The sequence below is a fragment of the Neomonachus schauinslandi genome, chromosome 1 (genome assembly GCF_002201575.2).
Source record: "Neomonachus schauinslandi chromosome 1, ASM220157v2, whole genome shotgun sequence".
Taxonomy (NCBI): domain Eukaryota; kingdom Metazoa; phylum Chordata; class Mammalia; order Carnivora; family Phocidae; genus Neomonachus; species Neomonachus schauinslandi.
The window spans coordinates 205,811,881-205,826,871 of record NC_058403.1 but is presented as its reverse complement, the minus strand read 5'-3'; the positions used below and the strand labels follow the sequence as shown (position 1 = coordinate 205,826,871).

General features: G+C 53.0%; 2 protein-coding genes across 4 annotated transcripts; both read left to right on the top strand.

Moving 5' to 3' along the window:
* Nucleotides 1-2,957: 2,957 nt before the first annotated feature.
* On the top strand, nt 2,958-6,879 carry CALR (calreticulin). Its single transcript, XM_021704946.2, has 9 exons — nt 2,958-3,129; nt 3,493-3,594; nt 3,782-3,985; nt 4,423-4,517; nt 4,607-4,816; nt 4,897-5,010; nt 5,101-5,244; nt 5,910-6,002; nt 6,090-6,879. The coding sequence occupies exons 1-9, from the start codon at nt 3,039-3,041 to the stop codon at nt 6,288-6,290; spliced, it is 1,254 nt and encodes a 417-aa protein (XP_021560621.1). The 5' UTR covers nt 2,958-3,038; the 3' UTR covers nt 6,291-6,879.
* Nucleotides 6,880-8,777: 1,898 nt separating this feature from the next.
* On the top strand, nt 8,778-14,560 carry RAD23A (RAD23 homolog A, nucleotide excision repair protein). Of its 3 annotated transcripts, none has more exons than XM_021705007.1 (9): nt 8,778-8,945; nt 10,311-10,472; nt 10,635-10,816; nt 10,952-11,007; nt 11,141-11,268; nt 11,542-11,620; nt 11,741-11,871; nt 13,545-13,709; nt 13,790-14,560. In XM_021705007.1, exons 1-9 carry the CDS (start codon nt 8,874-8,876, stop codon nt 13,901-13,903), a joined length of 1,089 nt encoding a protein of 362 aa, XP_021560682.1. In that variant the 5' UTR covers nt 8,778-8,873; the 3' UTR covers nt 13,904-14,560. The 3 variants fall into 3 exon arrangements, with proteins under 3 accessions (XP_021560682.1, XP_021560681.1, XP_044773752.1); XM_021705006.1 differs by having other exon boundaries at nt 11,738-11,871; XM_044917817.1 differs by lacking the exon at nt 13,545-13,709 and having other exon boundaries at nt 11,738-11,871.
* Nucleotides 14,561-14,991: the final 431 nt, after the last annotated feature.

Below are 14,991 nucleotides of genomic sequence, written 5' to 3'. Positions count from 1 at the left end.
CGGCGCCGGGAGAGTGTTGCCATCTTGAGTGTGGCGGACCTGTGGCGAAGCTCAGGATGACGCCATCTTCAGTGTGGCGATTGAAACTTAGAGGGTGGGAGAGCCTCAGTGCCCGCCTCCGCCCTAGCTAGACTAGTTGTGTCTGGTTGACCAGAAACGCCAAATGGAAGACCCCAAGGACAGAATCGCAGCGGTGTTTTAACTTTCATCTAGCCCCACTTCCAGCAAGTAGGCGGTGTGACCTTGGACTTCCCTCTCTCTGAGCCTAGGAGCCCTCTGCCCTTGTGGGATTCGCTCTTGGCCTGCAGGAGGGCTGTAGGTGGTGGGCTCCAGAGATAGTCATTCTGCTGATACCAATGACTTTTAAGTTTTTAAAGGGAGGCTAGGTAGGGACCATCCCTATTTATAAAGGGGAGAGGGGCTCACCTAATAATATAGTCAAGATAGCAGCTAACCTGTATGGACATCTCGTGTCCTCTGCCCAGTACTAAGTGCTTTGGGTGTGTTACTTCATTTTCTCCAAAACTTTGATGTAAATATTAATATAATCCCCCTTTCACGGTTGTGAAAGTGGAAGCTCAGAGGGTGATATGACTTCCCCACGGTTCTACAAGCAGTTGGTAGAGATGGTGTCAGAAACTATAAACACTTCAGATCCCACTCCAATCCCTGCATGCTCTGAGAAGATCAATGTGAGGGCAATAATGGAGACCCTACTCAGTACTGGCCTGTAGAAATATAATGCAAGACACAAATCTAATTTTAAATTTTCTAGTGGCAATGTTAAAAACAAAATGGATGAAATTAATTTGAAGAATCTACCAAACCTAATATGTCCAAATTATCATTTCAATATTATAAAATTACTAATGGAATATTTTATGTTCTTTTTTCATAGTAAGTCTCCAAAATCTGATGCGTATTTTACACTTATGACCCATCTCAGTTGGGACCAGCTACATTTCAAATGGTCAATAGTCACATGTGGCCAGTGGAGATTAGACAGTGCAAGTAGATTCTAATCCCATTTATGCCACTCAGCCAAGTCGCTTAATCTTTCTGTGCCTGTTTCCTTGCCTGGAGAGAGATGATATAAGCCCAGGTCATTGTGAGATTTAAGTGAAATACTGCCCACACACATACGCATACTCACTAATACTAAATTGAGTGTGGACCATGTGACAAGCACTATCGTAAGCAGATCACCTTTACTCATTTAACCATCACAATTATGTGAGCCTGAAAAGTGGGGTTACTAAGATCACCCGATCCTGACCCTACAGTGAGGTCCTTATAAAAATTCAGTATGTGGATCTCCAAGTCCCTTCTTAGCTTCAAAACACTTCCCTTGTCTTAGTTTATTTAATTCCTCCAAGAGTCTTTCCTTCTTTCTGTCACACAGCAAGTAGGTTTTAAGCCTCTTTTGTGCCAGGTGCTACAAGAGACACTGGGGGATGGTGAAGTGAGTAAGACAGTGTCTACCCTCAAGCAGGAAGCACCAAGCTCACGTGTGCGTGACATTATGGTGGAAGGGAGGGAAGTTGGGAGGGTCAGTGGCAGGCCAGGAGTGATCACCCCAAATTGGGGCTCCTCATGAGGGAGTGCAGGTTGGGTGATACTGGATATGTCTGGGGCAGAACCCCAACTTCTCTAAGACTCCCCATTCCTTTTTCTGAGTCCCCACCACTATCAGGGAAGCACCCCTTCCCCCACTCTTTTGCCAGGATTCTCCCTTTCCCGAGTTCACTTCCATGTTACAGGTCCAGGGCCTGTTTGCTTAGAATTTGGGAAACCCCCAGACCTGCTTCCTGCTTCCTGCAGCTGAGGGGGGGGTGGGTGGGCAGGGAGATGGTGTCAGTCACTGTCAGTCACGTGCCTCTGGCTTCAGAAGACTCTAGACTCAGGGGTCCTGCCCATCTCCCTTGGACTTTATCTTCCCCACCATCTGTCTCGTTTTTTTCTTCTCCAACGGAACCCCCCTCCTCTCCTCTTCAGCCGTTTAGTTGCAAAAGCCAGGCCGTTTGTGGGAGACCACAGGCAGCGACCCCTTTACCGGCTGCGGGAGGTTTAAAGGAGAGGCTGCAGTTAGAGGAACAACCCTACCAGACTCTAGGAGCCACAGTCAATAGTCACATCTTCTAGCCTTCTAGGCTTCCTACTCTCTGTCCCAGGACAACCCCAACAGCTTTGAAAGCGGTTCTGTAGGGCGACACCTAGCCACGGTTGCTCCTCCTAGCCTCTCAGGGGCTCCTGTGACTTCAGAGGCTAAGTGACTTGCCCCAGTCACACAGCAGCAGTCTGACAGGCTGTCAGGGAACTAGGGACCACTAAGGGCCAGAGAGGAGAGAGCGAGCACTTTACTCGCTAGCCTGCAAGGCTGTGGCACTGGGGTGACGTGAAGATCCAGGGCCCCAGCCCCTGAGCTCTGGTGCCCTTTGCCCCATCCTGGCCTGGGGCCGGGGAGAGCGAGAGCGAGCGCGTCGGAGTGGGGGCTCCCCAGCTGCAGAGTAGAAAGTGGTTAGGAAAACCTTGCCCATACCTCCCGGCAGAGGGATGAAAGAGGGCGAGCTCGGGCAGGGTCCAGGCCCTACGCGGTGATACCGGCACTCGCGCGCGTTCTTTAAACGCCCAGACCAGGAGCTAAGCGCGCGGGCTAGGGCGGGGTTGGGTCGGGGTCTGGTCACATGACCTGGGCAGAGTGGCTCGAGGCCCCCACCGCACCGGTGGGCGGCCCCCACAACGCGTGGTCGACCTTCATTGGCCAGTTGTGTGGCCAATAGAAATCGGCCATCTGGGAACCCTGCGTTCCGAGGCACAGCCTAACCTGCTCAGACCACAAGGGTCCAATGGAAAGTCAGGGCCGTGGCCGCAGGCCAATGATAAGGTGCAGAGGGCGGGACAAGAGGCCGGGCCAGGTTGGTTTGAGGGGCGGTAGGGTATAAAAGGGCGCGGCCAGCAGTAGCGTCTGTCCCTACTGCAGAGCCGCCGCCGGAGGAGAGGTTTAAAGGGCCCGCGCGCCGCCGCCCCCTCGGCCCGCCATGCTGCTACCCGTGCCGCTGCTGCTCGGCCTCCTCGGCCTGGCCGCTGCCGAACCCGCCATCTACTTCAAGGAGCAGTTTCTGGACGGAGGTAAGGCGTGGTCCCGTCTCGAGGCCGTCCCAACGATGAGGGCGGCCCCTCAGCCTAGATCTGCGTTGTCCCCCTGTAATTACTGCTTAGAGGACCAATACGATGGCCTCCGGGGACGAGAGCCGCAGGCGAGCCTCCCTTCCATGTCCCTGGGGAGCGTCGAGGGTGCAGCGGACTCCTGCGGCAGGAGTTAGGATTCGCTGGAGGAGCCCTTAAGCCATCGAAGGTGTCAAACTAGAGGATGGGGTGGGGTCAGTCAAGGGGTATCTGTTTCCCAGTCCTCAGCAATTTGAGGCCACTGGCAGATAATTCGGCGGGGAGAGATCAGTACGGCCGCACTGACCTGCCCCTTTGATCCCCTAGACGGGTGGACCGACCGCTGGATCGAATCCAAACACAAGTCAGATTTTGGTAAATTTGTCCTCAGTTCCGGCAAGTTCTACGGTGACCAGGAGAAGGATAAAGGTAAGGGCCTGAGGCGGGTGGGTGTTCGGATTCAGGAGGACTTCCTGGAGGAAGCCCTGTACACACACAGCCTGGGTATCCCCACCAGCAGGGCAGGGGGGAGGAAGGGGCAGTCCTCTGTGTCTCCAGTGCTTAGGAGCCCCGGAGGTTGGGGCTGAGCCATGACCTCACTGTGGTCTCCTGCTAGGGCTGCAGACAAGCCAGGATGCCCGCTTTTACGCTTTGTCGGCCAGATTTGAGCCCTTCAGCAACAAGGGCCAGACACTGGTGGTGCAGTTCACCGTGAAACACGAGCAAAACATCGACTGTGGGGGTGGCTACGTGAAGCTCTTTCCAGATGGTCTGGACCAGACCGACATGCATGGAGACTCTGAATACAACATCATGTTCGGTGAGGGGCCCCGCCCTGGTGCTGACCTTTGATTCGTTAGAGGGAGACTGAAATCTCAGGGGTTCCTTAAAACCCCCCACAGGTAGTTTTGAGAACACAAAAAGTACTTAATGTAGTTAAGGCTTGTCTTTGCAAGGAAGGCTGAGAACGTTGCGTTGTTACTGTTGGTCTGAAACTGTTAGTTTATGGGATTTTCTGTAGCTACTTCCTGATATTACCAGTGAGGGCATTAAATTCTAGAGCCGGTTTTTGTTTTTTTGTTTTTTTTTTTCCTTTTTAAAAGGGTCCACCTTTAGCTCCTTAGAACCAATTGGGGTCTGATTCCTGTCCTGTGACCCTTTACAGACTTGAATTTAAGAACCAAGTCTTCCTTTGTGAAGGGGAGCTTTGCAATGGCAGGCAGCTTCTTGCTCTAACTGAATCTGCTTTTCACCTAGGCCCCGATATCTGTGGCCCCGGCACCAAGAAGGTTCACGTCATCTTCAACTACAAGGGCAAGAACGTGCTGATCAACAAGGACATTCGTTGCAAGGTGTGACTGGGGGTGGTGACAAATGGCTGATAGGGGAGTCTCAGAGGCCAGCCTGGTGGGTGGGGCCACTCATCTCCCACCCTCTTCAGGATGATGAATTCACACATCTGTATACCCTGATTGTCCGGCCGGATAACACCTATGAGGTGAAGATTGACAACAGCCAGGTGGAATCAGGCTCCTTGGAGGATGATTGGGACTTCCTCCCTCCCAAGAAGATAAAGGATCCTGATGCTTCGAAGCCTGAAGACTGGGATGAGCGGGCCAAGATTGATGACCCCACAGACTCGAAGCCTGAGGTTGGTGCTTGGGCAGAGGCTCCCCACATGGAGGGTGCAGAAGGACAGCTGGGTTGCCTGACCTTTTTGTGTACCCTCAGGACTGGGACAAGCCCGAGCACATCCCTGACCCTGATGCCAAAAAGCCAGAGGACTGGGATGAAGAGATGGATGGAGAGTGGGAACCACCTGTGATTCAGAACCCTGAGTACAAGGTGAGCCTGGGGCTCTGAGCACGGTGGGGGGTGCACAGTGGGGAGCACACTGACCTCCACTCAACTACTGGTTCCCTTCCCCTTCTGCAGGGCGAGTGGAAGCCCCGGCAGATCGACAACCCAGATTACAAGGGCACTTGGATCCACCCAGAGATTGACAACCCTGAGTACTCCCCTGATAGCAACATCTATGCCTATGAAAACTTTGCTGTTCTGGGCTTAGATCTCTGGCAGGTGAGACATAGAGGGGATTCCTGGAGTACTTCAAATGTTCAGGGTCATCTAGGAAGAGAAAGGGGTAGTAGCATTCAACCCCAGGCAGATCTGAGCCCAAACTGGTGCTTTTCCTGAAGAATTTCCTGGTCTGTGTTCATGGAGTTCTCCCAGCACCCACTTTGAGGTTTTGCTTATTATGTGCCAGATACCTTTCTAATAAGTTCCTTTATGCAAACAAACGTATTTAACTGCCCTTAACAGCTAGAAGTTGGTTAGATAACCTTGTTAGAAAATTAGTTTTAGGAGTACTTGTTTGACTCGGTAGAGTATGCAAATTTTGATCTCACAGGCATGAGTTCAAGCCCCACATTGGGAGTAGAGCCTACTGGGAAAAAAAAAAATAATGTAACTACTAGAAAAAATTTAAAAAAAAAATTCCATTTCGGAGGAACCTAATTTTAGTTTTATTCACTGATAAACATTTTCTGCCTAGAATGGTGCCTCGCATGTAGTGGGTACTAGGAAAATATTTGAAGAGACTGAGAGAGACCCTATTTTACAGATGAAGAAATCAAAGGGCATTGTGTAGTTGTCATGGGAACATTGGGGGGGGGGGCTTGTCCAAGGCCAGGGACATCTGATGTCCACTCTGACCACCTCTCCATCCATCCTCCTGCCCCCAGGTCAAGTCTGGCACCATCTTTGACAACTTCCTCATCACCAACGATGAGGCATATGCAGAGGAGTTTGGAAACGAGACCTGGGGTGTCACAAAGGTGGGACCAGGGTCTGGTCCTGGGCTTGGTGGGTAGGCAGGTGTGGTGGGTGGGGGCCAGTCCCTGAGGTGTGTGGTCTGTGTGCAGGCGGCCGAAAAGCAGATGAAGGACAAGCAGGACGAGGAGCAGAGGCTAAAGGAGGAGGAGGAGGACAAGAAGCGCAAGGAAGAGGAGGAGGCAGACAAGGATGATGAGGAAGACAAGGACGAAGATGAGGAGGACGAGGATGACAAGGAGGAAGAGGAGGAGGAAGATGCTGCCGCTGGCCAGGCCAAGGATGAGCTGTAGGGGCCATGCCACTGCCTCTAGGGCTGGACTGAGGCCTGAGCGCTCCCGCCGCAGAGCCGGCTGCGCCAAATAATGTCTCTATGAGACTGGAGAACTTTTCATTTTTTTCCAGGCGGGTTCTGATTTGGGGTGGATTTTGGTTTTGTTTCCTCCCCTCTTTTTTTTTTTTTTTTTTTTCTAAACTGGTGTTTTGTCTTTGATTCTCCTTTAGTCCTTATTCCTGACCACCTCTTTCTTGATTTACATCTTTGCCTTCCTCTGTCCCTTTTTCTCCCCAGATCCCTTAGTTCCCCTCCAACCTGAGGGGGCAGGGGAGTGTGGAAGAGAAGCCCCAGGCCCAAGATTCCATCTGCTTTCCTTCCTGGATTCCAGAGGGGGGCCGGAGAAGAGGGTGGCATCCCCAGCCCCCAGCACTGAGGAAGAAGAGGGCTCCTAGGGCCTGAGCTCTGACCCCCACCCACCACCTCCCTTTTTCCCCTGCTCCCAGGACTGGGCCACTTCTGGGTGGGGCAGTGGGTTCCAGCTTGGCTCACACTGAGAATGTAAGAACTACAAACGAAATTTCTATTAAATTAAGTTTTGTGTCTTCCTCCTGTGTCTCCTTCTGGGGGAGGTGACTCTCGAGTAAGGCTCATTTTCCAGCGGCTGAAGTGTTGGTTGAATGTCTCATAAGGTTCCAGGGCCTGTTGTTTACCCCCACAACCTCAAACCAGTGAGAGAAGAGTGATGGTTCTAAGTGCCATTACAAATACTCTTTATATTAACTCATTGAGTCTTTGCACCAAACTGGTGAGTTTTGTTTCTAGTTCCTGTTCAGTTTGATGAGGAGGTTGAGCTCCTGAATTTAAGGAGTAGGGCAGGGCTCTGAATCCACACCATGGCACCATTTCATGCCATCCATTTTACACTCAACCATATCTACCTCTTAACTGTTAATGAGCAAGACTACATAGAACGATTGGACCATTTTAAACGTTTCCATTTTTTTTTTTTTAAGATTTTATTTGACAGAGACTGCGAGCAGGGAACCCAAGCAGGGGGAATGTGAGAGGGAGAAGCAGGCCTCCCGCCGAGCAGGGAGCCCGATGCGGGGCTCGATCCCAGAACTCCGGGATCATGACCCAAGCTAAAGGCAGACATTTAACGACTGAGCCACCCAGGTGCCCCTAAACTTTTTTTAATACTAATCCGTATTAGAAGCTATTCTTCTATAATAACATAGGCACAGAGATGGTAAATAGCACTGTTGGTGGTCTTTGAATTCTTAGAGGGAAAGAGATGGCCCCAAGGAGGGTGCAGAGATGATAGACCAACAAGGTCTAGGGCCCCTGAGGCTTAGCCCATCTCTTGGGGTCCATAAGGCTGCCCCTGAAGTTCAGTAGGTGGTCTGGAGCTCATATCCCTTGTTGCAGGAGAGAGGCAAGAAGCCCTCAACAGCCTGGCCTGTGGTGGAAACGTCTAGGCTCTGCCTGCGCTGAAGGGAAACAACAGGACCTGGTTACAGTTGGGCCATGGGTGAGGTGTCAGGTAACTGCCTGGTTCTGGGCTTGAGTTGAGTGCTTGAATGGAAACTAAAGAGCAGGTTTGGAGGCAGGTAATGGTCAGTTCAGGATGGGAGGACCACCACCCAGTAACTGGGAGATACTCTCAGCCTTGCCTCCATCCAGTCCCCCAAAGCACCATCTTCATCTTTGGCCAACTAATCCTTCAATTCCTTGTTTGGTGGATGGGCCTTCATGCTTCCCACCTGTGTCCTGTGGCCCAGTTCCACCCCTCTGGGTAGCCTCCAGTTGAATTGGTGCATCCAGGGAAGTTTATGGAGAGAATTCTGTATTCAATGTAGGGAGGCCTTGAAGGGTGACCATTTCCTTAAATACTTCTGGGGTCAGACTGGGGATAGTGGGGTGAACACAGTGGTTGGGGTAGGAGCAGCAGAGAGGTGGGACACCCAGGAGCTACTACTATACGTTCATTCCAGAAATCCAGTTCTCCCTCAGGAATGAGGTCCCAAGTTGGCCCCCTAGCCCTCCTTCCACGGCCAAATGTGGTTTTTAGAATTTTCATTTTTTTAATTGTTGGTGACCTTTTGAGTATCTTTTCCAATCTTGAGTAAGGGTTCCTATGAGAGTGGCCACACCAGAACAAAACTCATTTGGTAAACAAAAAAAGTGAAACCGAAAAATACAAATATCTACAAGTACATGAAAAATTTTGTTCAATGTAATCAACAGAAACTCTTAAGGGCATGAAAGGGGGCATGTCGGAGCCATTTTGTGGCCATACGACGTCACCGCTAACGGGCATGGCGTCACTCAGGAAGCCACGTGATGTGTACACGTGTTGAAGGAGAAGCTGCCTCCGGGAGACTAGTTTAGTCTGCGCATGCCTGGTCAAAGGCCTCCCTCTTGCGCATGCCCACCAAGGCTAAGGTGGCGCGCGCAGGTCACGTGCCTGGTGGTAGGCGCGCGCACCGCCTGCCCCGGAAGCGGTCGCCTCGCGGCGCGGCTGGGCGCTAAGATGGCGGCGGCGTGAGTTGCATGTTGTGTGAGGATCCCGGGGCCGCCGCGTCGCTCCGGCCCCGCCATGGCCGTCACCATCACGCTCAAAACGCTGCAGCAGCAGACCTTCAAAATCCGCATGGAGCCTGACGAGACGGTGGGAGCTGGACCGGAGCCCGGGGGTGGGAACGACGGGTGCCGGGGGTGGGGGGGGGTGGGGGCGGGGAGGACGGGATCCCGACAGGTGGGGCGGGGAGGACGGCGCGGGCAGGGCTCTGCCCACCCCTTCCAGCCTGCCTGACTTTCCCGAACCTCCGTTCGGTTCTCGGCTCAGCCCCCGGCGACTCGTGCTGATGGCGCTTATGGGCCGGTCTCCGGACGAGGCCCCACCCCCGGGGCACCCATCAGGCCCCAGCTCCAATGTCAGCGCTCTCGCGGGTCGCGGGAGCCGCAGGTTCAGATTCCCGGCCGGGCCACGCTCTCCGGGACTGGGACTCCGAGTTCCCAGCTTTGCAGGCGTCTCCTCAGGACGTTGGTGGCCGAATTTGGGAGTAGTGACCAGGAGATGCCGAGTGGTGACGGCAGTGACGGTGATAATGATAATAAACGACCTGAGTTTCAGTGGTCTGTGTGTGCTGGCGGTTTGTTCTTTACCAGATGCTGAGCGATTGTTATCTTACTAAAGATGCAAAACAGACTTACCACTTGAGCATTCTTGATTCTTGTACTCCATTTTACAGATGTGGAAATTTAGGAATTAGGGAACTTTGCTACAGTCACAGAAAGCAAGTAATGGCAGAACGGGGATTCAAATTTGGTTTTGCCTCATGTGAGAACGCATAGTCTAAACATTGCGCTGCATTTTTAGCTGAAAAGAGGCTTATGACGTAACAGACATATTGAATGTCTATGTGTTTGGCACTCTTTGCACAACTGTCTCATGAAGGAGACACTGAACTCTATGTGTTGTAGAAAAGGAAGCACTCATATTTTTCGATCAGTCCAAATATTTGAATTTGGGCAAACTACTTAATCTCTCTGTGTTTCTGTTTTCTCAAATACAAAACAGGGCTATTGATACCTACTTTATGCAGTGGTGAGGCTTTAAAAGTGATCTGTATACACTTAGGTTAGTATTGTCTGTATAAGATGCCTTTGGCAAAAACCAAGCACTGTCAGCAGTGTGGAATGAAGAATCTTATCTCCCTTTTATTCTGTTTAATTTTTCATCATATTTTAATTATCTGAAGTTACATTCATTTTCTCTTTTCCTTTCGTTAGTGTTACCTCCGCGGAAGCAGGGACTTGTGTTGAGTTTTGTTCCTTGTTATATGCTCAGTAGCTAGAGTAACGCCTGGCGTGAAGTGTTCAGTAAACACTCTGTTGAATGGTAGGATGAGCAAACAAATTCGAATCTGGCGTGGTTGATTATGAAGCTTAGCTTCTCTGCCATTGAGGCTTGTAGCGCCCCCCCCCCCCAAAAGAATCTTGAGGTTTGCAACGAGTGTTCCTCTCCTTCCAGGTGAAGGTGCTGAAGGAAAAGATAGAAGCTGAGAAGGGTCGTGATGCCTTCCCCGTGGCTGGACAGAAACTTATTTATGCTGGCAAGATCCTGAGTGATGACGTGCCCATCAGGGACTATCGCATTGATGAGAAGAACTTTGTGGTCGTTATGGTGACCAAGGTGGGTGAAGGGTGCTGGTTGGGAGGGTGGGTGAATTAGCTGGGGAGCTGACAAAGAGCCAGTGTGCCTGGGAGAGATTAGCTGAGAATAGGGCGGGGCTGAGATGGGGTGTTGGGGCTAGATAGGGGTATTGATGCCTGCTCCTTTTTCTGGGTGTCACAGGCCAAAACTAGCCCAGGCACCTCAGTACCCCCAGAAGCCTCACCCACTGCTGCCCCGGAGTCCTCCACATCCTTTCCTCCGGCCCCTGCCTCAGGCATGTCCCATCCCCCACCTACTGCCAGAGAGGACAAGAGCCCATCGGAGGAATCAGTCCCCACGACATCCCCGGAGTCCGTGTCAGGGTAAGGCCAGGGAGCAGAAGCCCCAGCTTGGGCCCTGTCCTCCCAGCACCTTCCAACACATACATGTTCCTGCATACTTGGGGGAGGGCAAGCCGCCAGAAGCCAGGGTCCGATTTCTCTCTCTTGAATTTGCAGCTCTGTTCCCTCTTCAGGTAGCAGCGGGCGAGAGGAAGACGCGGCATCCACGCTAGGTGGGTGGGTGGTCCCCAGGGCAGAAGCAGTTGGGTGCCCCAGCCAGCACCTGGGCCTTGTGTGGGTGTGGGAGGGCCTGGGAGCTACCCTTCCCCCTCCTTGGTGACCCAGGCCTTGCTGCTCCCTCCACAGTGACTGGTTCTGAGTATGAGACGATGCTGACAGAGATTATGTCCATGGGATATGAGCGGGAGCGGGTCGTGGCCGCCCTGAGAGCCAGCTACAACAACCCCCACCGAGCCGTGGAGTATCTACTCACGGTGAGGTGGGGCTGCTCCCTCCTGGGGAGGCCTCAAGGGAGTACATGGGCTTACGTGCCCTGATGGGTGATCAGGGAGGCAAAACCTGCCCTCAGGAGCGTTTGGGTTGTGGTTCCAGCCAGGAAAGCCTTCCTGGAGGAGCCTGGACATGAGTGGTGGGGTGGGTCTGTGGAGGGCAGGGCCGAGGCCTCACCCGTCTTCTGCCAGGGCTGAGCATGCAGAAGGGAGGCAGCGGGCAGTCTGTGCATTAGAACTAAATAGGACCCCTGACAGGGAATTCCTGGGAGCCCCGAGCCAGAACATAGTTCTGTCCAGGAGAGCCAGGTGTCGGAGCAGCCAGCCACAGAAGGAGGTGAGTGGATTGGGAGATGTGCATGTGGGGTGTCTGCTGTCAAAGTGTTGGGACTTCCCCACCCCAAGCTTCTGGGAGTCCAGCATGGTGTCTGAATACACACCTTTCTCCTGCCAGCAGGAGAGAACCCCCTGGAGTTCCTGCGGGACCAGCCCCAGTTCCAGAACATGCGGCAGGTGATTCAGCAGAACCCGGCACTGTTGCCTGCCCTGCTCCAGCAGCTGGGCCAAGAGAATCCTCAGCTTTTGCAGGTGCGACCCTGGGGATGGAGGGAGCCAGGGCCCCAGAAAGCTAGCCTGGCCCAGTGTGGTATGTGGGAGTCCCTCTGTATTTGGAAAGCAGGGCTAATGACAACTCCCTGCTGCTCTATACAGTCTAATGCTCTGCCTGTTTCATGTCATTTTCTCAAACACCTCGTGAGGTGTGGGTGGTGTTGTCATTGTCCCACAGAGGAAGATGCCAGAGGTCTGGAGCAGTCTTGGCAGCTGGTATTGTGTGTGTCTGCCTCCAGCCTCTGGGACCTTTGCTCTGCCTTCTGGGTCTTTCGGCTCTGGCTTGGCCTCACGTACAGGTAGTGCATCCTCAGTGTCCACGGGGTTGCATGGCACCACCCAGGACTAGTGTGTCCCAGTTGGCTCTGGGACTACGGTGCTCAGCAAGGCTCCATCCTGCCCTTGAAGGTTCCTGTGCAGAGGGGCAGTGGCTCCTGGGTGTGACAGGGTTTTCTGGATCCTCTGTAAAGGCCTGCCTCTCCTGGTTTAGGGCCTGGCGTCCACTGCTGCTGCACTTCTCAGTCTCTTGTGCTGCGTCCTGCTTACCTTCTCTAGTGTTACAGGGCTCAGGCTGCACACCTTCACTCCTCTTCTCTGTTTAGTGTTCCCTCTGTATCACCTTGAGTGATGATGTTCCCCCCCAGATTGATGTAACCAACCTGAACCTCCAAATGCCACGCTTATCCATGGCTGACTTGACACAAGCATGAAAATGCTTTGTAGGTGTCTTAAGGCTTCCGAGCAGATCCTCCTCAGCCCTCCCCATCCCTGCAAAGACCAGCCTGGGGTTGCTTGAGCCTCAGGCCCTGTGCACCTGCTGGGGTCGTCCATCACCTGTCTTGCCAGAACATCTCACTCAGCCCAGCCCTGCACTCGACCCCTGTGGCTGCCACCTCAACTCCCACCCAGTTCCCTGGCAGCCACCCCCCAGGCCTTGGCCTCTGCATAGCCCCCATTGTCCATTTTCCACCAGGAGCCAGGTTCCTGAGAAACCACTTTTTGAGGTGAAGTTAAAGTCAGACGTACGTAAAAGTAGAGTTATAGAGAGTTGTAGAACCCCAGATGTGCAACACCCAGATAAATTAGTCTTTTTAAAATGTACACTGGATCACGTCTTGCTTTATTTAACTATCACTGTGGTGTCTTTTCATACTGGAAGGCAATAGAAGAAAGCAGGTCTGGTCTTTGCCTTCCTCTCTTTGTTTTGTTCCCCTTCTGTTGTTTACTTTTTTCCTGCCACATGGATCTTCTGTTTTCTGGGATTTGTCAGGTGCATATTTATTTCCAGGCCTTTGCACTTACTGTTCTATCTGGAGGGAACTTCCCTTCCCATCCTGCAGATCACAGGCCCCTCTTTCCTGGCCTGCAGGATTTTTTCTAGTCCAGTGTTTGCCCTAGTGTATGCGAGGCCCACTATTTCTATTGTAAATAATTACCCATTTATTTGTTTATAGCCTGTCGCCCTGCCCTGGAACATCAGCTCCACCAGGACAGGGCCTGTATCCACTACTGTGTTGCTGTTTGGCCAGAATGGGCACCCTCTAAATAAATGCTGAGGGAATGAAAAAGCAGGGCTGTGATAGGGACCTGGTGGGGGCAGGGTGGGTGGGCATCAAGGGCTGTGGGTCACAGTCCCTTCCTGTCTCCCACAGCAAATTAGTCGGCACCAGGAGCAGTTCATCCAGATGCTCAATGAGCCCCCCGGGGAGCTGGCAGACATCTCTGATGTGGAGGGTGAGGTGGGCGCCATAGGTGAGGAGGCTCCGCAGATGAACTACATCCAGGTGACACCACAGGAGAAAGAAGCTATAGAGAGGGTAAGAGGCCTGGCTGAGGGGTGACCTCCCTGATGGGCAGGGCCCTTAGGCCCTGCTGATACCCATCCATCTTCCTGCAGTTGAAAGCCCTGGGCTTCCCAGAGAGCTTGGTGATCCAGGCCTACTTCGCTTGTGAAAAAAACGAGAACTTGGCTGCCAACTTCCTTCTGAGTCAGAACTTTGATGACGAGTGATGCAGGGAGGCCAGGCCGCCCCCCAACCTCCCCACCCCCCAACTCCACAAAAGTTTTATAAAAGAAAAAAATATATATATATTCATGTTTATTTAAGAAGTGGAAAAAAATCAAAAACCTTAAAAAAAAACCACCCCGATTTCCCACCCTCCTCAAGTGGCCCCCATTCCCATCTTGGCCTGAGAAGACCTAGGCCAGACAGCTGTCCCCCATCCCCCGCCCCAGCCCTGCCTGCTCTAAGAAACTGGCAGGACTGGAGGCGACAGATGGGCCCCTCTTGGCGTCTGTCCCAGCTCCCTGCAGCCAGATGGAGAGGCGGCTGCTTGCTTCCCCCTCCCCCGAAGAGCCCCTGAGACCTCCCCCCGCCTTCTTCCAGGGTGAGGGGAAGCTGGAGCCCCAAACCTTGATCCTCCATTGGAGTGCCCCAACCTTTCCATCTGGGGTAAGCACTCAGAGGCTCAAGGACCGCCCCCCTTCCCAGTCTGGCCTGCATCCCTTCGCCGGAGAGGAGGCCTGGTTTCTCCTGCCTGTGGAGGGGGTAACACCAGAGCTGCTCTGGAGGTCAAGGCCACCCCCCCACCCCACCCCACCCCCCGCCCCAAGGACAGAACCGTGTCTCTGATAAAGGTTTTGAAGTGAATAAAGTTTTAAAAGCCAGTCCTGTGGTGTGTGCCTACTGGGGCTTCCTGCTCCAGCTTGTCTGTGTCTGGGGGCTAGTTGGGCACAGGTGACATGGCCGTGCTGAGAAGGGGGCAGAGTGGTCTGTCAGCCTCGGCAGATTGGGGCTCCCAGTGCCTCCACACCCCCCTTGAGGCTATCTCATTCCCAGGCAGTGGGCCCCAGCCCCAACTTAGCTTTGGAAGGGCTGCTTCTCCCTGCCCCCCACCATCACCACCACAGTCTGTTTTGGCTACATTTCCCCCCCTAGTAATCGGCTAATTACCGGAGATTAATGTTGGTAAACAGAAGCCTTCTTCTCCTGTGCCATCTGCTCCTCCATTATTTCCCCATTGCATCCCCCTTCCTCCCCCTGAAGCCCCAGTGAGTCGGTGTGGCCTAGAGTCCCTGAGTGAGCAGAGCCAGGAAGG

Coding starts and splice junctions, on each gene's coding strand:
- CALR (XM_021704946.2), top strand. CDS start 3,039: ATGCTGCTACCCGTGCCGCTGCTGCTCGGCCTCCTCGGCCTGGCCGCT. Junction 3,986..4,422: donor TGAATACAACATCATGTTCG/GTGAGGGGCCCC, acceptor CTTTTCACCTAG/GCCCCGATATCTGTGGCCCC. Junction 6,003..6,089: donor AGACCTGGGGTGTCACAAAG/GTGGGACCAGGG, acceptor GTCTGTGTGCAG/GCGGCCGAAAAGCAGATGAA.
- RAD23A (XM_021705006.1), top strand. CDS start 8,874: ATGGCCGTCACCATCACGCTCAAAACGCTGCAGCAGCAGACCTTCAAA. Junction 8,946..10,310: donor GCATGGAGCCTGACGAGACG/GTGGGAGCTGGA, acceptor CTCTCCTTCCAG/GTGAAGGTGCTGAAGGAAAA. Junction 11,008..11,140: donor AGACGCGGCATCCACGCTAG/GTGGGTGGGTGG, acceptor CTCCCTCCACAG/TGACTGGTTCTGAGTATGAG.